Genomic DNA, 26,583 nt, shown 5'->3' on the forward strand with positions numbered 1-26,583 from the left:
ATCATTATTTTCTATGCCTGCCTCCTTCCTGAAATGCTATTTTTCAATATGCAGAAATCTCTTTCTCTCCCCCTCCCCTTTCAAAAAAAGGGAGAAAACTCTCAACCATGCGGGAGAGCTTAAAGAAACATGATTTTTAGTTAGTTATTTTATATTTTTGGTAATGTATAAAAAAGGCTATAAAGACAGATGAAAAATATAATTTGAAGAACAAAAACAATAAAATAGGCGCGCAGAATAAGTACAGTTGCAGATGGGTTAAAATAGCAAAGGCGAAAGAAGAAAGTGAGAATAAATGTTTCCTTCGCATGAATAATATTAGTGTTACTTGGTTGTCAAGTCTAGTTCGGTTTCTGTTGTGCATGTAATTAAAGGAATGGCAAAACATATAACAAGTTTCTGGAGGTTCTAATATTTTTTATTTATGAATTTATACGAATCGCCTTTTGCATATATCTCAAGGCAACTTATAGGCTCCCCCCCCCCCATTTATTTTAATAACTTGCATACCATCGAGCATCGGTATCTCTAAGCAGCTTATATAAGTTAACAGCCATGAAACCACAAGCAAAATTTAAGCACGCAGCATCGAAATACAAGAAGTAAAATGTTTAAAGTGAAGTGATGCCTATGGGCTTGTTGCAGTGCCTTCAGAGACAGGGCATAGTTCTCCCATGACCCAGGCTGAAATCCTAAACCCAGGGGTCAGCAACCTTTTTCAGCCGTGGGCCGGACCATAATCCCTCAGACCATGTGGTAGGCCGGACTATATTTTGGAAAAAAAATAATGAACAAATTCCTATGCCCCACTAATAACCCAGAGATGCATTCTAAATAAAAGCACACATTTTACTCATGTAAAAACACCAGGCAGGCCCCACAAATAACCCAGAGGTGCATTTTAAATAAAAGCACACATTTTACTCATGTAAAAACACCAGGCAGGCCCCACAAATAACCCAGAGGTGCATTTTAAATAAAAGCACACATTCTATTCATGTAAAAACACCAGGCAGGACCCACAAATAACCCAGAGGTGCATTTTAAATAAAAGGACACATTCTGCTCATGTAAAAACATTCTGATTCCCAGACCGTCCGCGGGCCGGATTGAGAAGGTGATTGGGCCAGATCCGGCCCCCAGGCCTTAGGTTGCCTACCCCTGCCCTAAACTGTGGTTAATCTTAACTGCTACCTGTTGAAACAAGCCAACTCACAACTGTGCAAAGCAACTCAAAATAGTTTTAAAAGGGTATACAAAAAGCAACCGAAGGTAGCTGTTCCTTTTGCATTGTTTTTAAACCTAAGGCAGAAACCTTTTTTCCAGCTTGAAAAGCCGGCCAAAACAGAAAAACGCCTTCACCTTGTTTCCGCAGGATGGGAGCATGCCATATGTCAACAGGGATGCTGTTCCATGAAACCGGGGCAGCTGCGCCGAAGGATGATGATGATGATTATTTTAGTTTTTCGTTGTTTTTAATCTCTTTTTAAATTGAAGGATTATTACATCCTGCATTTTGTCTGCTGCCTCTGGGATTTGTTCGGATGAGCGGCAATTCAGAAACCTGCAAAATAATTCATAAGCTGGTTGGAGAGCATAGGAAGCAGAATATTGATTCATTTCCCACGTCGCTTTGCCCGCCCCCCTTGCCAAAGCAGACTCTGAAAACCTGAATTGTGGAGGCAGAATGGATGAGCAAGTGGTGGCTCCGTGGTAGAGTCATCTGCCCAGCATCTCCTGGCAGGGCCGGGAGAGCCTGAAACCTGGGAGAGTGGCTACCTGTCAGTGTAGACAATAATAATGATAATAGTAATAATAATAATTTTTATTTATACCCCGCCCTCCCCAGCCAAGGCCGGGCTCAGGGCGGCTAACAAGCAATAATAAAAACAAGTTGAATGAATACAACTTAAAAACAAGATTAAAATACAACAATTAAAATATTGAAACATTAAAATATTAAAATGCAGCCTCATCAAAGGAGGAGAAAGGAAAAAGGAAAAAGAAAGAGGGGGAGGGAATCACATTGGCTCCAAGCCAAAGGCCAGGCGGAACAACTCTGTCTTACAACCCTGTGGAAATAAATCAGATCCTGCAGGGCCCTGGTCTCATGAGGCAGAGCGTTCCACCAAGCCGGAGCCAGTGTTGAAAAGGCCCTGGCTCTGGTTGAAGCTAATCTAACTTCCTTAGGGCTCGGGACCACTAGGGTGTTGCTATTTATGGACCTTGAGGCTCTCCGTGGGGCATACCGGGAGAGGCGGTCCCGTAGGTACGAGGGCCGCAGGCCGTGAAGGGCTTTAAACCAGCACCTTAAATCTGACCCTGTACTCCACCGGGAGCCAGTGCAGCTTGAAAAGCACTGGGTGAATATGTTCCCATGGCAGAGACCCTGTGAGGAGCCTCGCTGCAGCATTCTGCACCCGCTGGAGTTTCTGGGACAGCTTCAAGGGCAGCCCTGCATAGAGCGAATTACAGTAGTCAAGCCTGGAGGTGACCGTCGCATGGATCACTGTGGGTGATACTGGGTTAGATGTGCCATTGGCCACCTGGCATTATCCAATTTTTTGGGTGTTCATAGCTTAAAGGTAGAGCATCTGCTTTGTCTGCAGAAGGTCCCAGATTCAACCCCCAGGGGCATCTCCAGGTGGGGCTGGGAAAGACTGGCACCTTAGAGAGCTGCTGCCAGTCTGTGTTAGCAGTACTGAGCTAGACTGGGCTTCCTGTGTAAGCTGCTGCTCTTGAGTGCTGTTGTGCTGCCTGTTGGGGTACTTTCTCTAGGTGCTGAGCGGGACCTCCTGCCACCTTGATTTAAACTTCCACGGTTTTCCCCCCCTCTCCAGGGGAGATATTTGAGCTGAAGGCTGAGCTCAACAGCGACAAAAAGGAGAAGAAAAAGGAAGCTGTGAAAAAGGTGATCGCGTCCATGACGGTGGGGAAAGATGTCAGGTACGTTGCCATTCTGGAGATGCGTTGGTCCAACATATGAGCCAATCTGGGGTCTCCAAATACGGTGTTGGGCTACAGCTCACATCAGCCCCAGCCAGCGCAACTGGGGCTCAGTGGCTGTGCTGGCTGATGCTCTGCCCGATTGCAGGTGCTCTCCCACTGAGCCTATTGCCTTCCCCATGGATTACATGGTAGATTATGCTTCACGGTGAAGCCCCAACAACTGTTTCTTTTCCCCAGGCAGTCTTGACTGCCTGCAGACTGTCTTGCTTGCCAGAGTGGTGCATGCTCTGGTTATCTCCCGCTTGGACCACTGCAATGCGCTCTACGTGGGGCTACCTTTGAAGGTGACCCGGAAACTACAACTAATCCAGAATGCGGCAGCTAGACTGGTGACTGGGAGTGGCCACCGAGACCACATAACACCGGTCTTGAAAGACCTACATTGGCTCCCAGTACGATTCCGAGCACAATTCAAAGTGTTGGTGCTGACCTTTAAAGCCCTAAGCAGCTTTGGCCCAGTATACCTGAAGGAGTGTCTCCATCTTTATTGTTCAGTGCGGACACTGAGGTCCAGCTGTGAGGGCCTTCTGGCGGTTCCCTCTTTGCGAGAAGTGAGGTTACAGGGAACCAGGCAGAGAGCCTTCTCAGTAGTGGCGCCCGCCCTGTGGAATGCCCTCCCGTCAGATGTCAAGGAGATAAACAACTGACTTTTAGAAGACATCTGAAGGCAGCCCTGTTTAGGGAAGTTTTCAATGTCATTTTTTATGTGCTGTAAGCCACCCGGAGTGGCTTGGGAAACCCAGCCAGATGGGTGGGGTATAAATAATAAAATTATCATTATTATTAGGCTGGGTAGTTTTAAGCATGGCTGTGATTTTTGAGAACATAAGAAGAGTCTGCTGAATCAGGCCACTGGCCCATCTAGGCCACCCAATGGCCACCTTGATTCCCCAATCGGAAGCCAGCAAGCAGAACCCGATCACAAGGGCACACTCCTGATTCCTGTGGGAGTTCCACATTTCCACTATACGCTGCATGAAGAAATCCTTTCTTTTGCCTGCCCTGAATCTTCTAACGTGAGTTCCGTCCACGAGTTCCGTTGTCATGAGAGCCAAGCTGAGAGATTCCTGGCCCTCGGCTCGCTGATGCCGTTCCCAGAATGATCATTTTGGAAATGAGAGAGAGGTGGAACAAGTGGTGGTTCTCACAAGGCCCTCTACCTGGTTTCATTGACTTGGCCTTTGCCTTCTGCCATAGCTGTCAACCGTCCCTTATTTGGCGGGAAAGTCCCTTATCCCAGCACTGTGTCCCGCTGCTGTCCCTTATTGATGATGTCCCTTAAATTTCCCGGGTTTCAAAGGAAGCAGCTCCTCTCCCTCCCTCCCTGCCACCAGGGAGGAGGGAGGCTCCAACTGTGTTGCTTGGCTGCGTTGCTCACCCAATAAGGAGTCTAAGAACGACTGGGGGTGGAGCTTGCATGCCTTGTGCCGATCAAATTGGCCACGTTGCCTGGGGACTCGCCTTTGCTCAGCACTTCCCAGCGGAGAGGTGACGGTGGTTTTCCTTGCTGCATCCCCTTTGCCGGGTTGCTGCGCTGTGGGAGCCACTGCTTGAGGCTTCGTTTGGCTGCTGGCTGGGCTGTCTGCCTTTGGCTTGGAGGGGCTCAGAAGTTGAACATACCTGTGCCCTGAAAATCCCTTATTTTGCCTGCTGATCCCTTATTTTCGAGGCTGCTGGTCCCTTATTTTCAAATCTGTAAGTTGACAGCTATGCTTCTGCGCACCAGAGCTTCAAGCCATCAGCCTCGCTTCTAGTTAAAGATGTGTGGCGTAGGAATAATCCGGATTCCGGGCTTCTCTGTTTGGATTAAGGAGGTCGGCTGCGTCCTTGACCTTCAGGGAGCAGGACTCTTCGCACGTGCCGAGCATTTTGCGGCTTTGAAATTGGACCAGGGAGCAATTCCGTTCATTTTTATTTATTTGACAAGGCTTGTATACCACTTGGTCATGGCAAAACCTTGAAGCGATTTAGAAATAGAACACTGAAACGGTTGAAAGCAACTATTTATAGAGCCCTCCTGCGGTGCCATGGGGTCAGCACGTCTGGCTGTTAACCAGAAGGTTGGTGGTTTGATCCCACCCGGGGAAGGTTGTGGGCAGAATTCCTGCACTACAGGGGGTTGGACTAGATGACCCTCGGGGTCCCTTCCAACTCTACAATACTACATTCAAAAATGAATTAAACTCTAGGATAAGGAGGGCTGGGTGGGAAGCCCGCACCGAAATTAAAACACATGTCAACATGCCTGGATTGGCTTGCCTGAACAGAAATGTTTTTAGCAGGCACCAGAAAGTGCACAGCAAAGGCATCTATCTGATATCAATCGGCAGGGAGTTCCGAAGTGTCAGCATTGCTGCACTAAATACCGCATTTTTCGCTCTATAGGACGCACCCGACCATAGGACGCACCTTGTTTTAGAGGGGAAGAACAAGAAAAAAAATTCCCCCCCTCTGCTCAGCGCCCCTTCAGCGAAGCGGCAGGAGAAACGGAGCCCCTTCCATTTCTCCTCCCGCTTCGCTGAAGGGGCGCTGCGCAGCTCTCCCTCTCTGCTGAAGCCAGGAGAGTCTTGCTCTCCCGGCTTCAGCAAAAGGAACCTGAAGCCTTTGGAGTGCAGCGTGAGGTCCCGCTGCGCTCCAAAGGCTTCAGGCGACTATCCCTGAAGCCTGGAGAGGCTTCAGCGAAAGCAATGCATCTCCAGGCTTCAGCGAAAGCAACGCATAGCCTCCGGAGCGCGGAGGGAGCACTCCCTCTGTGCTTTGGAGGCTTTGCGTTGCTTTCGCTGAAGCCAATGAGCCTGCATTCGCTCCATAGGACGCACAAACATTTCCCCTTAATTTTTGGAGGGGGAAAAGTGTGTCCTATAGAGCGAAAAATATGGTATATCATTTTCTTACAAGTTCTTACAAGTTCCTTACACGTGTATTTTGTGGCACGTGTAACTTTGCCAGTTCTGTAGATCAGAGCAGTCTAGTGGGGCATCAGTGGGGTAAGACGACCTCACAGGTAAACTTGGTCCCAAGCTTTCATATACTAATAGTCACAACCTTGAACTTGACCCGGGAGCAGGTGAGCAACCAGTGCAGCTCTCTTGAGCAGAGGAGCTGTATGCTGACAAGGTCCCGCTGCTGCCAACAATTGCCTAAGGGAAGCCCTACGTAGAGCATATTGCAGCAATCCCACCTTGAAGGAACCAATGCACGATAACAAGCAGGGAGGGAAAACGTAGTAGCCAGGGCCAGGAGGAGAGGCCTCTGAATGGTGAAGCCAGAGCAGTGAATCTCAACACAGGTACTGATTTAAAAAATGAGGATGAAAAATAACATTTAACTCTGCTTTCTGCAGCCCTCCATCTGTTCTGGGCTAGAAATCCTATCGGCCTCTGTTAGCACAGCTCTCTGGCTGGATTTCTTTGTGCAGGGAATTTTGGTTATGAACGTCAGGAGGGGGGTAGGAAGCATTCAGCAGTGTGATTGTCCAGTGGTCGTTCTATGCAGGAATATTGTAACCAAGCAACAAGCTGCCAAGACAGACTTAAGTTAGCAAAGCAGTTGCGAAGCCTTCAGGCAGATAGTCCAAATCTGGCACGGCAACCTGGGAAGAGTTAAGATACCCGTATTTTTCGCTCTATAAGACGCACCAGACCATAAGACGCACCTAGTTTTTGGAGGAGGTAAACAAGAAGAAAAATATTCTGAATCTCAGAAGCCAGAACAGCAAGAGGGATCGCTACGCAGCGAAAGCAGTGATCCCTCTTGCTGTTCTGGCTTCTGGGATAGCTGCGCAGCCTGCATTCGCTCCATAAGACGCACACACATTTCCCCTTACTTTTTAGGAGGGAAAAAGTGAGTCTTATAGAGCAAAAAATACGGTATTTTTCTAGCTGGCCTGGTAGATTTAGGGATTCCTCGTCTTTCTCCGGTGGGGCGATGGGAGGAGAAATCTCTTTTAAGTTTGGCCTGGGGAGCAGCAGGTCCCCACTGCATTGGTTTTTGCTTTCTTTTTAAACCAAGAGGGCAATCTGGTGTCATAGTTAGCTGCCCGGTTCTTAAGAAGGCAAGAAGGGTCCCTCTGGATGGGACCACAGACCCAGCTGACCCAACATCCTGTTCTTGCAGTGGCCAACCAAGTAGGGACACAGGGCACTGCTTTATGCAGAGCCAGGCTGTAGGTCCATCTAGCTTCGACTTTTAAGATTCTAGTCCTCAAGGTTCTAATTAAAAAGTTGAATGAAACAGGCGTGTGGGAGACTGCCTTACACTGAGTCAGGCCATTGGTCCATCTCTCTCTGTACGGTCTATACCAGGGTTTCCCAAACATGGGTCTCCAGCTGTTGATGGACTACAACTCCCATCATCCCTAGCTAGCATGATGGGAACTGTAGTCCAAAGATAGCTGGCGACCCAAGGGAAACCACACTGTCGTCAGCCGCTTTCTAGGTGTTCCCAGCCCTTACTGGATATGCCACTGGGGACTGAACCTTAGGACCTCCTGCATGAAAAGCAGGTGGTCTACACCACCAAGCCACAGCACTTGACACCCCTGGAAAGTCCAGAAGCAGGACCTGGGTGCGAAATCAGCCCCCTCTCTACTCCCAGCAGCTGAAATTCAGAGGCATGCTGCCTCCAACATGGCTGCCTGTTGTCTTCCTGCTATAGACATCTGAAGGCTGCCCTGTATTGGGAAGTTTTTTTAAAAAATGTTTGACATTTTATTATGTTTTTATATGTGTTTTGGAACCCAGAATGGCCGAGGCAACTGAGCCAGATGGGCAGGGTATAAATAATGAAATCATCACCGTTATTACTATTATTTCCAAGGCTTACATTTTTCCTGGCCCGTTGACCAGCTGCTCTAAAACAGCACAAGGGTGTATGTGTGTGTGTGTCTCCCCATCTGTATCCTGGTTCCTCACGCCGCCTGCCTGTTCTCCGTTTCCAGCGCTCTCTTCCCCGACGTCGTGAACTGCATGCAGACGGACAATCTGGAGCTCAAGAAGCTGGTTTACCTGTACCTGATGAACTATGCCAAGAGCCAGCCAGACATGGCCATCATGGCTGTCAACACCTTTGTCAAGGTGAGTTACAGCAGCAGGAGCAGCACCTGCTCTCTAAAGCATGGGTAGGCAAACTAAGGCCCGGGGGCCGGATCCAGCCCAATTGCCTTCTCAGTCCGGCCTGCGGATGGTCCAGGAATCAGCTTGTTTTTACATGAGTAGAATGTGCCCTATTATTTAAAATGCACCTCTGGGTTATTTGTGGGGCTTGCCTGGTGTTTTTACATGAGTGGAATGTGTGCTTTTATTTAAAATGCATCTCTGGGTTATTTGTGGGGCCTAGGAATTCGTTCATTCCCCCCCCCCAAAAAAATATAGTCCGGCCCCCCACAAGGTCTGAGGGACAATGGACCGGCCCCCCGCTGAAAAAGTTTGCTGACCCCTCCTCTAAAGTTTTAAAAATGGAAGTGCCCATTTTCCCCAGTGGAAGCGTGTTTCGATCTTTCTTTGAGTGTGTGGGTGTTTAATAAGCATTATTTATTTATTTCACAAAATTTGAAAGCTGCCTGATTGTAAAACAACAACAACAACAACCTCAGAGCTGTTTACAGAAAGAATAAAACAACGAAATGACACAACTATTTTAAAACATTTGAAGGTGAATTAAAATCAACGAGAAGCTAAAAAACAAACAAAACCCCTCAGATTTGAATGCAGGTCAGCATTCTGCCATGTCCGTATAAATGAAAATATTTTTCAGCAGGTGCCTGAAAGTGTCCAGCGGAGTTGCCTTTCTGATGTCAATAGGCAAGGAATTCCAAAGAGGGGGGTGCCGCCATCACACTAAAAAAAAAGTCAATTTCTTACAAATGAGTATTATGTGGGACCTGTAATTGCGCCAGTTCTGCTGATCAAAACGGCCAGCTTGGGCATAGAGTGGAGTAATGCTATTTCTCTATGGCTATCCCATACAAAATCTCAGCTTTAAGGCAAAGTTAAAGAGTGATCAGGACATGGGTGGCGCTGTGGTCTATAAACCACAGAGCCTAGGGCTTGCCGATCAGAAGGTCGGTGGTTCGAATCCCCGCGACGGGGTGAGCTCCCGTTGTTCGGTCCCTGCTCCTGCCAACCCAGCAGTTCGAAAGCACGTCAAAGTGCAAGTAGATAAATAGGTACCACTCCGGCGGGAAGGTTCCATGCGCTGCTCTGGTTCGCCAGAAGCGGCTTAGCCACATGACCCAGAAGTTGTATGCCGGCTCCCTCGGCCTATAAAGCGAGATGAGCGCGCAACCCCAGAGTCGTCCATGACTGGACCTAACGGTCAGGGGTACCTTTACCTTTTTTAAAGAGTGATGATGCAGCCTGTTCTCCCAGTTGTCAGCCGGGAAGACCGCAAGCAAGACCTGAGTGCGACAGGACTCTTCCAACTTGCGATTCCCAGCAACTGGGATTCAGAGGCATTGCTGCCCCCCCCCCCCCGGTGGAGGCAGAGCAGAGCCATCACGGCTAGCTGCTGTCGATAGCCCTCTCCTCCTCTTACGAATTTGTCTAATCCTCTTTCAAAGCCATCCAGATTGGTGGCAGCCGTTGGCTCCTGTGGCTGTGAGTTCCACAGTTCTGTCTGCCCTGAAATTTCCCAAAATTGGCTTTGAGTTCAAGTGGACATCGCTGTCTCCTGTGGAAGAGAGTTCCATAGTTTAACTACAAACTGTCCTTTCTTTTACCTGAATGTCCTGAATGTTCCAGCATTCAGCTTCATTGGACGTCCAGAAGTTTCTGCTGTTACGAGAGAGGGAGAAAAACGTTTCTCTGTATATGCCATGCATACTTTTATAAGCTTCTGTCACGTCTCCCCTCGCTCGTCTTTTCTCTGAACCAAGAAGTCCCAAACGCATATGTGGTGGCCTTGTTGTAAGGTTAAAAGCTTACTGGGAAATGATATACAGTGAATTGAAAAGGATGTTCAAAATAACTTTTGTTTAAAAAAACCCAAACAACAACCAGAAGCTTTTCTTTTGGAAATTATAGGGACAGAACTACCTAAATTGTATAGAAATCTATTTATGTATGCAACTACAGTGGCAAGAATGTTACTTGCCCCAAAGTGGAAAGAAGCAGAAGTCCCAGTAAAGGAAGAATGGATACAGAAACTTATGGAATATGCAGAAATGGCAAAACTTTCCGGAAGAATAAGAAATCAAGATAACAGACTTTTTATAAAATAATGGAAATGGTTTATTGAATATTTACAGATAAATTGCAAACAGATAAAAACATGGGCAGGATTATTGTAATAACCTCTAGTTTCATAAGAATATATATTTAAAATAGATGATTAAATGAGTAAATTAAATGAATTTGGATATGCAGATGATACTAAAAAATAAATTTAAGGAACCTCAGAAAGAGGGGGAAGGAAGTCAAATTTGTTAAACTGATTGTATAACTAATCAAATGTATAAATTTGAAAAGTATAAATAAAAACTTTTTTATGGTAGCTAAAAGGGTGAAGTACCTGGGAATTTGGCTGACATCGAAAAATATAAACCTGTTTAAAGACAATTATGAGAATGTATGGAAAGAAATAGTGGGACGCGGGTGGCACTGTGGGTAAAACCTCAGCGCCTAGGACTTGCCGATCGCATGGTCGCCGGTTCGAATCCCCGCGGCGGGGTGCGCTCCCGTCGTTCGGTCCCAGCGCCTGCCAACCTAGCAGTTCGAAAGCACCCCCGGGTGCAAGTAGATAAATAGGGACCGCTTACCAGCGGGAAGGTAAACGGCGTTCCGTGTGCTGCGCTGGCTCGCCAGATGCAGCTTGTCACGCTGGCCACGTGACCCGGAAGTGTCTGCGGACAGCGCTGGATCCCGGCCTATAGAGTGAGATGAGCGCACAACCCTAGAGTCTGGCAAGACTGGCCCGTACGGGCAGGGGTACCTTTACCTTTACCTATGGAAAGAAATCAAGACTATTCCTCATAGGCGAGTCACTCCACACCTTGACCATTTGGGTTGCCCTATTCTGAACCTTTTCCCAACTCTGCGATGCCTTTTCCATACCCTACAGGACTGTGAAGATCCCAACCCCCTCATCCGGGCCCTGGCAGTGCGCACGATGGGCTGTATCCGGGTCGATAAGATCACCGAGTACCTCTGTGAGCCGCTGAGGAAGTGCCTGAAGGATGAGGACCCTTACGTGCGCAAGACGGCGGCTGTTTGCGTGGCGAAGCTCCACGACATCAACGCGCAGCTGGTGGAGGACCAGGGCTTCCTGGACACCTTGAAGGACCTCATCTCGGACTCCAATCCTATGGTGATGGACCCCTTCTTGCCTGGGGGCGGGGAGGGAGGGGGGCTGTCTAGGCTGCTAGTCCCCTGCCCCAGCTGAACCAAGATCCGCTAAAGGCTTTGGGTCCGGAGGGATTCCCAGGTAGTCGAAGGGAGGAGCTACTACTTAGATACTCGCTAAGTAAAGGAACCAGCTGCAAAGAATTCTTCTCCTCCGTTCCCTTACATGGTTAGCTCAAATGTGTAAGGGCCTTCAGGAATTGCTAGCGTCCATGATGGTTACCAAAAGCAAGGAAAGATAGCAGGTCAGGAATACGTCCCCCCTGATCGGCTGTCTTTCTGTCTGCAGTGCCTGGCCTGGAGCCAAACGTGCATCTTTGAAATGGAAGCAGTTGAGCGGCAAAGGGCTGCCTGCCGTCTTGCACGTTTAACCAGCGTTGGAGAAACGCCCAACCCGAGCGCTGCTCTCCCCCCACCCCCCCGCTCCACGCTTCCTACATTTTTAAAAGGAACGTAATGAGAGAACTATCGGCCGCCTCTGCAAACCAAGTTCCAAATGAATTTTTAATTTAGGCCAAATGGCCTCGGATGCTCCTTGGGCCTGTGGGTTGCTGGGAGGAATAGCGGTCTTGCTAGGAAGCCTTGCTTCATGCAGCAATAGCATTCGGTTTAATTTTCTTTCTTTTTGGGTGGGGGTGTGTTCTTTTCCACACATCTCTGTACCCCTGGTGCCCCCAGGACGCTTTTCTGTGGAGATTTTTTTTTTTTTTAGAGGCAAGAGCTGCCGAGAACTATTTGCCTGGTGAGGCCTACAAGACTTAGGCCACATTCACACCCTACGTTTAAAGCACTACGGTACCACTTTAAACAGTCATGGCATCCTGCAAAGGATTCTGGGAACTCTGGTTTGTTAAAGAGCAGACATAGCCAAACTTGGCCCTCCAACTGTTTTGGGACTACAATTCCCATCATCCCTGACCAATGGTCCTGTTAGCTAGGGATGATGGGAGTTGTAGTCCCAAAGCAGCTGGAGGGCCAAGTTTGGCCATGCCTGTTATAGAGGAAGCCTCCATTCCCCTCATGGGGCTACGATTCCCAGAGTTCCCTGGGAAAGAGAGATTGACTATTAGAGCACTCTGGGAATTATACTGAGCTAGACAGACCTGCAGCTGTAGCTCAGGTGGCAGAACATTTCCTTGGTATGCAGAAGGTCCCAGTTCAGCCCTCAGTATCTCAGTGGGCTCTTCAGGACTCCCACCTGAAACCCTGGAGAGCTGCTGCCAGTCAGAGTAGGCAGTACTGAGCTAGATGGACTAACGATTTGACTCAGGATAAGGCAGCTTCCCATGTTCCTGTTTTCACAGATGATTACTCTCTTTTGTTTTCCCCCAGGTGGTAGCTAATGCTGTAGCAGCCCTCTCAGAGATAGCGGAATCTCACCCCAGCAGCAACCTGCTGGATTTGAACCCACAGTCCATCAACAAGCTGCTCACTGCCCTGAACGAGTGTACGGAATGGGGCCAGATCTTCATCCTCGACTGCCTGGCCAACTACATGCCCAAGGATGACCGCGAGGCCCAGAGGTGAGAGCTGCGGGTTGGCTCACTTACTCGAGCTCCGTGTCGACCATGCTGCTTTGCAGGCACTGTTGTGCGAGATGCCCTTCCTCATTCAGAGACAGCCCAGTCTGTGTGCGATTTGTGTCTGTCTCTCTGTCTGTCCGTCCCATGCCTCTGTTTTTGTTATCAACGGAGCCAAATTCTTTACTGTAGCACTCTGCGCTTCAGAAGACTCCGTACAGATTTTTTTGAGAAAGGGCATCATGTTTTGAGGAAAAGCAAATAAGAGGAGATATGGAGAAAGTGTTTTTATCCTTCTCTAGAACTCCTGGACATTGGAACGTTGGAAGATTCAGGGCAGATTAAAGAGAGGATTTATTTTAAACTATGGAATTTGCTGCCCCAGGAGGCAATGATGGCTACAGACTCGAATGATGTTAAAAGAGGATGAGAGAAAGTCAGGGAGGGCAAGTCTATCAATAGCCACTACCCACAATGGCTATTCTTGGCTTCCCCAGTCGGAGGCTGCATGTTTCTGAATACCAGTAACTGATGGAAGCTTTGTATTTTTCTTCCTCCTCTTTCTCTTTCTTTTTTATTGTTTTTCTTTTCCTTTTTGTATTTTATTTTTATTGTACTGTGTTTTTATTGTTTTTTATATTATTATTAATTTAAACATTTTTATTGAAAGTTCAAAAAGTACATAATTATATGTGCACTAAACATGGAGAGACATAAATAAAAGAGAGAAAAAGAGAAACATCACCTGTGTAGAAGGGAAAATAAAGGGGGGAGGGAGGAAACCCAAAACTGTGTACTTTACAAGGTTGTTATTGTACTACACCAGATCTTAACCTACTACAGTATTTGTAAGAATGGATTCCAAATATCATTGAATTTATCCGTGGCAAGCCTGTGTTTATATGCAAGTTGTTCATATGTTGCGAGTTTGTATGTCTTCAACCCAATCATAGAAGGGAGACACATTTTTATTTCTCCAATCCATCAGTATCAGTCTTTTTGCTGTGGTAAGGGCACGTAGAGTATTTTTATTTGGATTAGTTTGTTTTTTATTGTATTGTATGTTAAACAGTTTTTTTATTTTATTTTATTTTATTTTAATGAAATAGCAGCTGGAAAATGCAGCTCCTGCTTGTGATTTCCTGAGCAGGGCTAGCACAGAGCACAACGCTTCCTTTTCTGCCATTTCCCCAGAGGCTGCAGTGCAGCACCACAGAAAGAGGGTTTTGTTGGTTGCACCTAGGAGTCTGGGCTGGTGAGTCTGGGCTGGCTGGGCTACGCACTTGTGAAAAATCTCCTCTGGCATTTGTCTACTGCATCTTTCTTTTCCTTCTCTTCCCCGCACTGCAGCATCTGTGAGCGAGTGACACCCCGGCTGTCCCATGCTAACTCCGCCGTGGTCCTCTCGGCTGTGAAAGTGCTGATGAAGTTCATGGAGATGCTGTCGAAGGACCTGGATTATTACGGCACTTTGCTGAAGAAGCTGGCTCCCCCACTCGTCACCCTGCTGTCTGCTGAGCCGGAGCTGCAATACGTGGCTCTCCGAAACATCAACCTCATTGTGCAGAAAAGGTGATGGTGGATGCTGTGTTGGCTACAGGTGGGCAGGGTGGTTGGCAGGTAGCACTGCTTCCAGGGATACAGCGAGATGCTCTCAGGCATGTAACTGGGATTGTTGGGGGTTTTGCTCAAGAGATTCCCTTTTATAACAAATATAAAACAGAGAAGCTGTTGTAGCAACAGGTGAAAAACCAGAAGATGAGAAGGAAAACTATAAAACAGGCATGTGGGTTAAAATACCAAAGTCCATGGGAAATGAATTGAAAAAAAGTATTTAAAAGTACTTCCCCAAAAAACCCAGTGTCCTTTCTGTTGGGGATAATTCAGACTGAAATTCCCAGGTGTCAAAAAAGGTTATTTATGTGTGCCACTACTTGCGGCCCGTGTTTTGTTAGCCCAAAAATGGAAAACGAGCGAGGTCCTAACCAAAGAAGAATGGCAACTTAAGTTGACAGAATACGCGCAGCTTGCAGACTTAACATATCGAATAAGAGAACAAGAAGAACATACGTTTAGAGAAGACTGGAAGACTTTTATTGAATATACTGGAAATAACTGTGTACAGCTGAAAACGCTGGCAGCATTAAATTCAACAGTGTAAATAAGTTATGATGGATGTAATAATGGAATACTGAATGGTATAGTTTCTGTAAAATATGCAGCGATTTATGATATGTAAAATGAACCATGGAAAGAGAAGAAGGGAAGTCATTGATATCTTAAGGATGTAAAAATGTCAAGTATAGTTTGAGATTTGCCAGGCTTGTAACAAGGGCTGACTTGAAAATAATGGTTCCATTACAAAACGTAATTAAAGGAATGCCAGATCAAATGAAAAGTGTCTGGAGGTTCTAGACCTTGTCGAAATCTCAAATTATGCATACAGTGGTACCTCGAGTTAAGTACTTAATTCGTTCCGGAGGTAGATCTTTCAACGGTCCAGAACTGACTCCTACCCTGCAACATGGGACCTACTTTTACAGTTTCACTTTTGATTTACAATATAATTACTGTACCAGTGCTAACGAGGCACACGATTCATCCTAAAATGGCACTTCCGAGAGCAATGTTGCCTAATAGCTCAGTCGATAGAACAAGAGACTCTTAATCTCAAGGTTGTGGGTTTGAGCCCCACGTTGGACAAAAGATTCATGCATTGCAGGGGGTTGGGCTAGATGACCACCGCGGTCCCTTCCAACTCTACCATTCTATGATACAGTTGTACCTCGGGTTAAGTACTTAATTCGTTCCGGAGGTCCGTTCTTAACCTGAAACTGTTCTTAACCTGAAGCACCACTTTAGCTAATGGGGCCTCCCGCTGCCGCTGTGCCGCCAGAGCACGATTTCTGTTCTCATCCTGAAGCAAAGTTCTTAACCTGAAGCACTATTTCTGGGTTAGTGGAGTCTGTAACCTGAAGCGTATGCAACCTGAAGCGTATGCAACCTGAGATACCACTGTATTACTAAATGAAAGCATCTGATTTATTTATTTTACTTTGCAATCTATAAGTTGCACAGCTGGGTATGTTTCTTCTCCGGATCTCTTGATCGCATCTTTTCCTCTTCTGCCAGACCTGAAATCCTCAAGCACGAGATGAAAGTCTTCTTTGTGAAGTACAACGACCCCATCTACGTCAAACTGGAGAAGCTGGATATCATGATCCGCCTGGCCTCGCAGGCCAACATTGCACAGGTAAATCCTCCTCTTTTCTCTCTTCCTCCCCACCCCCCAAATTTGCTTTGGAGTCTCCACTGCCCTGCAAGGATGAGGACTGAAAGGAATTGCAATCCCGCAAGATCTGGAAGGCACCCACTGTTGGGGAAGGCTGAAGCCAGCTATTGCCTCTAAAGAACGCATTCCACTCTTCTTTTCCTTCCTGGCCCAATTTTTCAGCATGTGCATTTTCTAGCTGCCACTCAGCATTCCAAAGTTACTGAGCATGCTCTGTCCTGGGCTTGCTTTTTGCCCCACGTCTTCTGATAAAACCGCCTCGGTCCTGTATACCTGAAGGAGCGTCTCCACCCCCATCATCTAGCCCGGACACTGAGATTCAGCACCAAGGGCCTTCTGGCGGTTCCCTCCCTGCGAGAAGTGAGGTTACAGGAAACCAGGCAGAGGGCCTTCTCGGTAGTGGCGCCCGCCCTGTGGAATGCCCTCCCAGCAGATGTCAAGGCAATAAACTATTTTACTTTTAGAAGACATCTGTTTAGGGAAGCTTTTAATGCCTGATGCTGTATTGTTTTTGATATTTGATTGGAAGCCGCCCAGAGTGGCTGGGGAGACCTAATCAGATGGGCGGGATATAAATAATAAATTATTATTATTATTATTATTATTATTATTATTATTATAGGTGCTTGCCGAGTTAAAGGAGTATGCAACGGAAGTCGATGTGGACTTCGTGCGGAAAGCCGTCCGGGCGATTGGCCGGTGTGCCATTAAGGTTGAGGTGAGCTAAGGTGTGGTCCAGAACATCTGGCAGGCACCAGTTTGGGGGAGGCTGGCATCTATCCAGGAGAGTGGCCTGATTCTGCAAAAGGCTTCACTTCAAACATACTTGGCTTTCCAAGCATTTAGAGGCTGCAAGTAGCAGAGCACAAATGAATTTTGCATTATGTGTTGTGAACCTTTCCCCCCCCCTTTCTCTTTTTGGGGAGGGTGGGGGCTGAAGACATTAGGGAGAGGAACAGAGAGTGCTCTTGCACTCGAATCGTCCGTGCAGACTTCCCTTTGGGGCACCTGGTAGGCCCCTAGGAAAACAGGATGCTGGAATCACTGGCCTGATCCAGCACATTTTTCTGACATCCGGTCGATCTTGGATCTTTGGAAAAGGGTTTGACCTTTACAGAGCCTTCCAACATTGACATTCGTTTTTCGAGGCAAGCGGTGTTCGTAGTGCTGGAGATCAACACGTCTTTGCGCAGGGAGCCAGGTTTTTTAAAATACAGTGGATGCTCGGGTTGCTAACATGATCCGTGCAGGAGGCATGTTCGCAACCCGCAGTGCTGCATCTGCGCATGCACGGGTTGCGATTTGATGCTTCTGCACATGCGCGACTGCCGAAACGCAGAAGTAACCCATTCCGGTACTTCCAGGTTTCGGCACATCCGTAACCCGAAAAAACGCAACCTGAAGCGTCTGTAACCTAAGGTATGACTGTAACAGCATTGGAGGCATCCCTCATAGCATGGGGATCCTGCCTCCCCCTTCCCATTTGGTCTTCTCTAGTGTGCAGAAGGCTGCATGTGACTCTTGTTTTGTTACAGCCAGGAAATTCCTGGCTTTCCTGCTGCTGACATCCCACCCTTGCTGGGAGATAACCTAGGTGTCCTTTAACTTCCCTGTTTAAAAGCAAGCATCCGTAGTTTCTCCTGGCTAAACCCCAGTTCCTCTCCACGCAGCCCCAACCCCCTTTCTCTTTCTTCCTGCCCAGCAATCGGCGGAGCGTTGTGTAAGCACCTTGCTTGACCTCATCCAGACCAAGGTCAACTATGTGGTCCAGGAAGCCATTGTCGTCATCAAGGACATCTTCCGCAAGTACCCCAACAAGTAAGAAGCCCTCCTCGAAAAGTTACCATCTTGATAACACATGGGAACATTTTATTATTTATTACACTTATTCGTTGCTGTTTTTAAAACTGGTGGTTTGGGATAGCTCAGGTCGGTAGAGCACGAGGCTCTTAATCTCAAGGTTGCGGGTTCAATTCGAGCCCCACATTGGGCAAAAGATTCCCGCGATGCAGGGGGGTTGGACTAGATGACCCTTGGGTGTCCCTTCCATGATTCTGTGAGAAGGCAGTAATAATAATAATAATAATAATAATAATAATAATAATAATAATAATTTTTATTTATACCCCGCCCTCCCCAGCCAAGGCCAGGCTCAGGGCAGCTAACAAGCAATAATAAAAACAAGTTGAATGAATGCAACTTAAAAACAAGATTCAAATACAACATTAAAATATTGAAATGTTAAGATGCAGCCTCATCACAGGAAGAGAAAGGAAAACAAAAGAGGGGGAGGGAATCAAATTGACTCCAAGCCAAAGGCCAGGTGGAACAACTCTGTCTTACAGGCCCTGCGGAAAGAAATCTGATCCCGCAGGGCCCTGGTCTCATGAGACAGAGCGTTCCACCAAGCCAGAGCCAGTGTTGAAAAGGCCCTGGCTCTGGTTGAAGCTAATCTAACTTCCTTAGGGCCTGGGACCACTAGGGTGTTGCTATTTATGGACCTTAAGGTCCTCCATGGGGCATACCGGGAGAGGCGGTCCCGTAGGTACGAGGGTCCTAAGCCGTGATACATGAGCAATGATAATGCTACAATGAAAGCTATCCAGAAATATAGAGCCTTCGATTTTTCTTTTATTTATTTTTTGCATTAGAACTGGCTCTTGATGACATGGGATGCCCAGCGCATGCAGAGCTAGTTCGTGGCCTTTGAAAGGATCTATCCTGTTGTGCAGAGGCATTCCTATCCTACTTTTCCACCAAGGACCCTTACATGGTTCTTTCTTCCCCTCTCTCCTTATTTAATCCCCCAGCACAGCCCTGTGAGGTAGGTCAGGCTGAGGAGGGGCAGTTGGCCAAATGGTAGGATTTGAACCTTGGTCCTCTCCCGGGTCGTAATCTGGTGCTCTCTAACCGCTGCGCCGCACTTGGTTCTCCGCTGTCTCTTAGCTCCTCCCACCCCTCCTGTCCTCCCGACACGCAGGTACGAGAGCGTGATCGCCACCCTGTGCGAGAACCTGGACTCCCTCGACGAACCCGAGGCTCGGGCAGCCATGATCTGGATCGTGGGCGAATACGCAGAGCGCATAGACAACGCGGACGAGCTTCTGGAGAGCTTCCTCGAAGGCTTCCACGACGAAAGCACCCAGGTGAGGCGGGGCAGAGTCTCCCAGGTGGGGGGGGCTGAGGATTAGGCAGCAAACGCTGCAACGATTCGCTCTAGATTTCCCCCCACGGTGTCCTGCCTCCCCCAAGCAGCCAACCCGTGAAGATCTTGCACCCCTCCAGGAACCCTAGAGGTTGTGTCTTGGGCGATGCACCTCTCAAGTTGCATGTTAATTCCATTGGCACCTCCTGTAGATGCCCGTCAACAGTTCTGATAATCAAGATGTTTCTCTTCCCTTAATTTATAACTAGTATCTTGTAAACTTTGACTCAACCTTGCATTTGGCACTGCCTAGCCAACCTTGGCTCAACCTTGCATTTGGCACTTTGATCACCCAAGAATGGATGTTTTTGAATTATGGTGCTGGAGGAGACTCTTGAGAGTCCCATGGACTGCAAGAAGATCAAACCTATCCATTCTGAAGGAAATCAGCCCTGAGTGCTCACTGGAAGGACAGATCCTGAAGCTGAGGCTCCAATACTTTGTCCACCTCATGAGAAGAGAAGACTCCCTGGAAAAGACCCTGATGTTGGGAAAGATGGAGGGCACAAGGAGAAGGGGACGACAGAAGACGAGATGGTTGGACAGTGTTCTCGAAGCTACCAGCATGAGTTTGACCAAACTGCGAGAGGCAGTGGAAGACAGGAGTGCCTGGCGTGCTCTGGTCCATGGGGCACGAAGAGTCAGACACGACAAAACGACTAAACAACAACAACAACAACAACAACAACAACAACAAAGCAAAGTGCTCAGCCCAGCCCAGCTTCATGCTGCCTCCCAGTTTAGGGGAGTTAGAACAATAAAACAATGAGATAAAACAATAAATGAAAACAACAAAACGAAGTACTAAAAGGAGTTAAGAAATAAAATGGAGGATAAAAACAAATGCTAAGGGTTGGTTATAGAGCAGAAACTTGCCTTAGAGTTAGCCTTAGAGCTCAAAACCCTGCTTCAAGCATTTGGCAGCCATCTTCCTCCTAGATGCCCCCTTTCCCTCCTGCAGCTTCCCGTTCGAACTGCTTGTGCCAATTTCTTCCAGGATGGTAGCAGTAGAACGCCAGCTGTTGCATGCAGAAGATCCCAGGTTCAGTCCACCTTTTTTCCTTTTGTCCGCCGCAGGTGCAGCTGCAGCTGCTGACAGCCATTGTGAAGCTCTTCCTGAAGAAGCCCACCGAGACCCAGGAGCTGGTCCAGCAGGTCCTCAGCCTGGCTACACAGGTAGGGGAAGAAGAGATGGCCTCGCCTTGCCTTTATAAACCTGGAGGCCCCCTTTATGTCCTTGCAGGGGTTCTGCAAGGTAGCCAGGGGTGCGGAAGCTTTGTCAGTCTGGACGACCACCTGGGGACCACATGCCAGGGGTGGGAGGGACCAGAAACAAAAGTGGGCGGAGCTACGGGTGGCGCTGTGGGTTAAACCACAGAGCCTGGGACTTGCCGATCAGAAGCTCGGCGGTTCGAATCCCCGCGACGGGGTGAGCTCCCGTTGCTCGGTCCCTGCTCCTGCCAACCTAGCAGTTTGAAAGCACGTCAAAGTGCAAGTAGATAAATAGGTACCACTCCGGCGGGAAGGTAAACGGCGTTTCTGTGTGCTGCTCTGGTTCACCAGAAGCAGCTTAGTCATGCTGGCCACATGACCCGGAAGCTGTACGCCGGCTCCCTCGGCCAATAAAGCGAGATGAGCGCCGCAACCCCAGAGTCGGCCACGACTGGACCTAATGGTCAGGGGTCCCTTTACATTATACAAGAGGCTAGTTTCTACGTAACACTTGCACGCTCCTTTCCCCCCTTCATCCATGGCAAGCAAGAGGCACGACTGGAGGTCAGGGACACTTCCAAGCCAGGAGGAAACACTCCAAGGAAGGGGGTGTGACCTGAGGAGAGTCTTAAGATCCAGACTTATTTATTTATTACATTTATATACCAAGGGTGATTCACAGAATGAATTACAGCCGTACCTCGGAAGTCAAACAGAATCCATTCCGGAAGTCTGTTTGACTTCCAAAACCAAGAGGTGGCTTCCAGTTAGCTGCAGGAAGCTCCCGCAGCCAATCGGAAGCTGCGCCGGACGTTCAGCTTCCAAAAACCATTCAAAAATTGGAACAATCACTTCCGGGTTTCGATTGTTCGAGAGCTGATTTGTTTGGGAGCCAAAGCGTTTGAGATCCAAGGTACGACTGCGCAAGATAAAACACAAGCAAATGATTAAACCGTTTTTAACTTGCCCTGGATTTATGTTCATTGCTTTAAATGCTTTCAGGCCCTTTTTTGTTTTGGCAGTCACAAGGACTAGAAACTTTGCTTTCTTTTTAAACGAGAAGTGTCAGCACTCTGCCATCTGGCCTCTGCACAGGACGAGAAAGAGTGAGGCAGAGTGGCCTGCATCTATTAAGACATCCAGTGTGTTAACTGACCTCTGGGCAGGTTTGGAGAGCCCCTGGTGTGAAAACACACAAACACACTCACAGGCTCCTTTCCTTGTCTCCCTCCCCGCCCCCTGGCTCCCACCACGTAGGATTCGGATAACCCTGATTTGAGGGACCGTGGCTACATCTATTGGCGCCTGCTCTCTACCGATCCTGTGGCAGCCAAGGAGGTGGTTCTGGCAGAGAAGCCACTCATCTCTGAAGAGACGGACCTGATTGAGCCAACTCTGCTGGACGAGCTGATCTGCTACATCGGCACCCTGGCCTCCGTCTACCACAAGCCCCCCACCGCCTTCGTGGAGGGGAGCAGAGGCATCGTCCATAAGAGCCTCCCTCCACGGACAGGATCGTGAGTACCCTTTGGAGGCAGTGGTGGTACTGCAGGGCGAGTTGGTTCTGTTGTGCCTCTCTACAGTCCACTTTGGCTCTCTTTTTTTCATTCTATTTATAAAAATACCACATTTTTCGCTCCATAAGACGCACCTAGTTTTTAGAGGAGGAAAACAAGAAAAAAAATATTCTGAACAAAACAGTGGATGCATGATTTTTGTGGTTCATGCTGTGGCCACAGACATGTGATCTGATGGTGAATTTGGGGTGACCCAATGCAAAAATCCTGAGGATCCATTCTTTGTAACCATGTTTTTGCGCCATTGCAGCCCATGCAACAGTGGGTGCATGATTTGTTTGGTGCAGGCTGTAGCCATGGACATGCTATGTGATCTTATGGTGAATTTGGGGTGACCCAATGCAAAAATCCTGAGGATCTATGTGGATCCGTGCATTGTAACCACGTTTTTGCGCCATTGCGGCCCCACGCAACAGTGGGTGCGTAATTTGTTTGGTGCAGGCTGTAGCCATGGACATGCTTACATACCGCCATGCATTTAAAAAAAATAATAATCTAGATTGGTTTGCAATGATTATACATAACGCCATACAAGAGAAAGCATATAAAAAAAGAAACCAGCAAACTGTTAGGGAAAGGCGCGTTTGGCATTCCCTGCAGAATAGGAAGGGTTTTCGGCAGGTGTTGGTACAAATGGCGCCTGCTGGATTGCTAGTGGCAGAGAGTTCCACAGGGCTGGGCCAACAACACAGAAAAGGCTCAGTTTCCTGCTGTTGTCTTGCCAACTCGAGGAACGGCCAGATGATCCCACTGATCAAGCTTGGGATACAAGGGTTCGGGTGGTCCCGGAGGCACCCTGGACCTAAGTCATTCGGGACTTTACAAATGAATGCCTTGAGTAGTAGAGGGGCAACTGGTGCAGGTGCTTTAAGAGCCGTGTCTTGTGTTGCTTGCCAGATGCCCCCATCAGCAGCAGTCTGGCCTCCGCATTCTGCATCAGCTGGAGCATCCACACCAGGCCCAAGGGCAGCCCCGCATAGAGCATGTTGCAGTGATTAGCCTCAAGGTTACCAATACATTGACTACCGTGGTTGTAGCCAATGTAGCACAAAGCTGAAATCACTTAGCAGTCCACATGTTCCACTGGCGAAATGTGCTGTGCCAGCAAAACATCACTGTGCCAGATTGCTGGAAACTTCGTTGCACAGTAGATTTCACAATCTGTTGCATAACCGGTTTCCGCTAGCCACAACTTCTGCATTGGATTCCACCCGTCTGCTGGTGCAAGGGACCCTGGGGTAGGGTGGCTGGGTGGCAGAAATAGATACACACTTTTTCTTGGGGGGGGGGGGGTAAATAATTTTTAATTAATTTTTCAAGCTACATTTTCACAAATGAAAACAGTAATTAACTCACATTTCTACCAAATCTAAATTTATACAAGTATCTTTTCACAGAAGGGACACGGGTGGCACTGTGGGTTAAACCACAGAGCCTAGAGCTTGCCGATCAGAAGGTCGGCGGTTCAAATCCCCGTGATGGGGTGATCTCCCGTTGCTCAGTCCCTGCTCCTGCCAACCTAGAAGTTCAAAAGCACGTCAAAGTGCAAGTAGATAAATAAGTACCGCTCCAGCGGGAAGGTAAACGGCGTTTCTGTGCACTGCTCTGGTTCACCAGAAGCGGCATAGTCATGCTGGCTACATGACCCGGAAGCTGTACGCCGGCTCCCTCAGCCAATAAAGCGAGATGAGCGCCGCAACCCCAGAGTCGGCCACGATTGGACCTAATGGTCAGGGGTCCCTTTACCTTTACCTTTTCACAAACCTTCTCTTTGAGTCCAGAGATCCAGAGAAAGACACACTCTTGAGTCAGTGATTCCCAAACTCCCCTCCGCCCCCCACCCCAGGCCACTTGGAAATTGCTGATGGTCTCCACAGACTGCAGTTGCTGCAGCAGGCAGAATAATCATTAAGCCATGTGCTGGACGAGATCCTGTATGGTACATAATTGGGTTTTTATTGCTGATTTTTATTTTTATTCCATTGAATTCGGATCGGGATACAATAAAATGCATTATGAGAAATGAAAGAAGCGATAAAAATGCAATTAACCATCACGCAGCATCTCGCCCAGTGTATTATAATCACTACGGCAGACAGAAAATTCACTGATTATATATGAATATTTTATGCAGGCATGCAATGAAACACACACACCCCAAAAAAATGAAGCATGCAAACCGCTGGTGGAACATGTGCCACAGTTTGCATACTCCTGATCTGTGTCTCTTTTTTTTGGAAGGAAGGAAGCAGGCCATTTTTAAATTGTCTTCGTCTCTTCCTCCCCACCCCACCCTACACTATGAACACAGGAGCGAAAGCGCCGAGAGCCCGGATGTTGCTCCAGCGGGCGCCCCCCAGGCTGAGCAGCCAGCGGTCATCCCAACGCAAGGAGACCTCCTGGGAGACTTGCTGAACCTTGACCTGGGACCCCCCGTGAGCGGCCCTCCGGTTGCCACCTCGTCGGTGCAGATGGGCGCCGTTGACCTTCTCGGCGGTGGCTTGGACAGCCTGGTAAGCCCTAATCCTGCCCTCCCGAGGATTTGCAACGCAAGAGGGCAGGGCGTTTTCATTGGAGGACTTTGAATCCTCAAAAACAGCAGCGTTAAGTGTGGCCGCTGACGTTATGCTCTGTTGCTGTTGGTTCCCTGTCTGCACACGTTTCACGCTGCCTGTGTGTTTTAAGACTGTGTGTAGATATACAGCCGTGTCCAGCTTAAGTTATACTGAGTAGGCCCACTGAAATTAATGGACCCAAGTTGGGCCCAGTTCATACATTTAAAGCTTTGGGATACCACTCTAAACAGCCATGGCTTCCCTGCAAAGGATTCTGGGAATTCTCCTTGAGAGTTGTTACGAAGTCCTTCTATTCCCCTCCCGTAGCTACGGTTTCCAGGGCGGTTTAGTGGTCCATCTTTCTTCCCTGGAAACTCTGGGAATTGTAGCTCTGTGTGGGGAATGGGGGAGTCTCTCCTAAAAACGCCATTAACGAACAACAGCTCCCAGAGTTCTTTGGGGGAAGCCATGACTGTTTAAAGTGGCACCAAAGGACTGAAGACATAACCTCTTCGCTCTTGCCATTTTGGCACAATGTGTATGTTTCAGGAGCTGCCTCGTTTTTTGTTATTGTCCGTTGTTTCAAATCGTGTTTTAATTCAGTAACCCGCTCTGGGACATGAGGGTGGAGGGCAGGTAATAGATAACAGCAGCAGCAGCCTCAGCAACAACAACAGTCATAGTTAACAGTAAGAATAAAAATAAATAATGTGCAGTGTGAATGTGGGCTTAGCTGTGTCCTTTCATTTTCCTGCTCTGAATATGACTTAAAACAGCTGGACACAATCCATTAATCTTTGGTCCCGTTTTGCACAGAAAGGCAGCTGAGGAATCTGTCTGGGCCTTTCTCACACCCTTTTTGGATCAGGGCAGCCAAAAGGCGCCCGCTAGATGTTGCTGGGGTCTCATCACACCCCCAGGCAACATATCCCAGTGGTCAGGGATGATGGGAACTGTCGTCTTATCAGGAGGGCATCATGTTGGCCACCCTCCACTTTAGGACATCAATGGTTAGGCATGCATGGGCAGTGGAGGATGAGCCCCTTTTCGCAAGGCTGGCAGGGACACGAATTCAAAGCTCCGCTGGGAGTTGGCAGAGGTGAAACTGTTCAGCGTGAACGATTCCCAGTATAGCTGAAGGAGCTTCTCCACCCCATCGTTCAGCCCGGACACTGAGGTCCAGCTCCAAGGGCCTTCTGGCAGTTCCCTCACTGCGAGAAGTGAAGCTACAGGGAAGCAGGCAGAGGGCCTTCTCGGTAGTGGCGCCCGCCCTGTGGAACGCCTTCCCATCAGATGTCAAGGAAATAAACAACTATCTGAGTTCTAAAAGATCAAACATTAAAAATTTCCTTAACAGGGCTGCCTTCAGGTGTCTTCTAAATCTGAAGGCAGCCCTGTTTAGGGAAATTTTTAATGTTTGATCTTTTATCGTGTTTTTAATACTCTTGTTGGGAGCCACCCAGAGTGGCTGGGGAAACCCAACCAGATGGGTGGGGTATAAATAATAAATTATTACTATTATAATTATTATTGAACAGGCAGGGCAGAGGGGGTGCTGCGTTCTTCTTGTGGGGAGCTGTCTTGTAGCGCTGTGGCTGATAGCATCTGTGTGTTGTAGTCTTGAGTGACTAACCTATCTTTCACCCCTTCTTGTTTTGTCTCTTTCCCTCCTCCCACCCCACCCCCAAATCCTGGCTATTCTCTCTCTCTCTCTCTCTTTCTGCATGTGGCTGTCTCTTCTCTTCCAACTTGCCTGCTGCTTCTTGGAGATGGGGGACGAAGCTGAAGGGGTATGGTCCAGCCCTCTTACTAGCTTTCCCTTCAGTGAGCCACCCCCTTCCTCCCCACCCTTCCCTCCACTCTTTCCTGCTGGG

At 48.1% G+C, this 26,583-nt stretch overlaps 1 protein-coding gene across 2 annotated transcripts in view; it reads left to right on the top strand.

The window, feature by feature from the left end:
* The first annotated feature begins 2,806 nt into the window (after positions 1-2,806).
* The window catches only part of AP1B1 (adaptor related protein complex 1 subunit beta 1), a 38,521-nt gene continuing 14,744 nt past the window's right edge, over positions 2,807-26,583 (top strand). Inside the window, exons 1-13 of one of the 2 annotated variants that reach the window (XM_080986228.1) lie at positions 2,807-2,946; positions 7,949-8,084; positions 11,068-11,313; positions 12,681-12,871; positions 14,219-14,440; positions 16,001-16,121; positions 16,783-16,878; positions 17,863-17,978; positions 19,141-19,306; positions 20,443-20,541; positions 21,835-22,094; positions 24,466-24,667; positions 26,479-26,499. In XM_080986228.1, the coding sequence (XP_080842354.1) occupies positions 2,924-2,946; positions 7,949-8,084; positions 11,068-11,313; positions 12,681-12,871; positions 14,219-14,440; positions 16,001-16,121; positions 16,783-16,878; positions 17,863-17,978; positions 19,141-19,306; positions 20,443-20,541; positions 21,835-22,094; positions 24,466-24,667; positions 26,479-26,499 (1,899 nt within the window). In that variant the 5' untranslated portion in view covers positions 2,807-2,923. The remainder of the gene's footprint in view (positions 2,947-7,948; positions 8,085-11,067; positions 11,314-12,680; positions 12,872-14,218; positions 14,441-16,000; positions 16,122-16,782; positions 16,879-17,862; positions 17,979-19,140; positions 19,307-20,442; positions 20,542-21,834; positions 22,095-24,465; positions 24,668-26,478; positions 26,500-26,583) is intronic. The other variant, XM_080986229.1, reaches the window with a different exon arrangement.

The sequence above is a fragment of the Podarcis pityusensis genome (assembly GCF_964106645.2).
Source record: "Podarcis pityusensis genome assembly, chromosome: 16".
Classification (NCBI taxonomy): Eukaryota; Metazoa; Chordata; class Lepidosauria; order Squamata; family Lacertidae; genus Podarcis; species Podarcis pityusensis.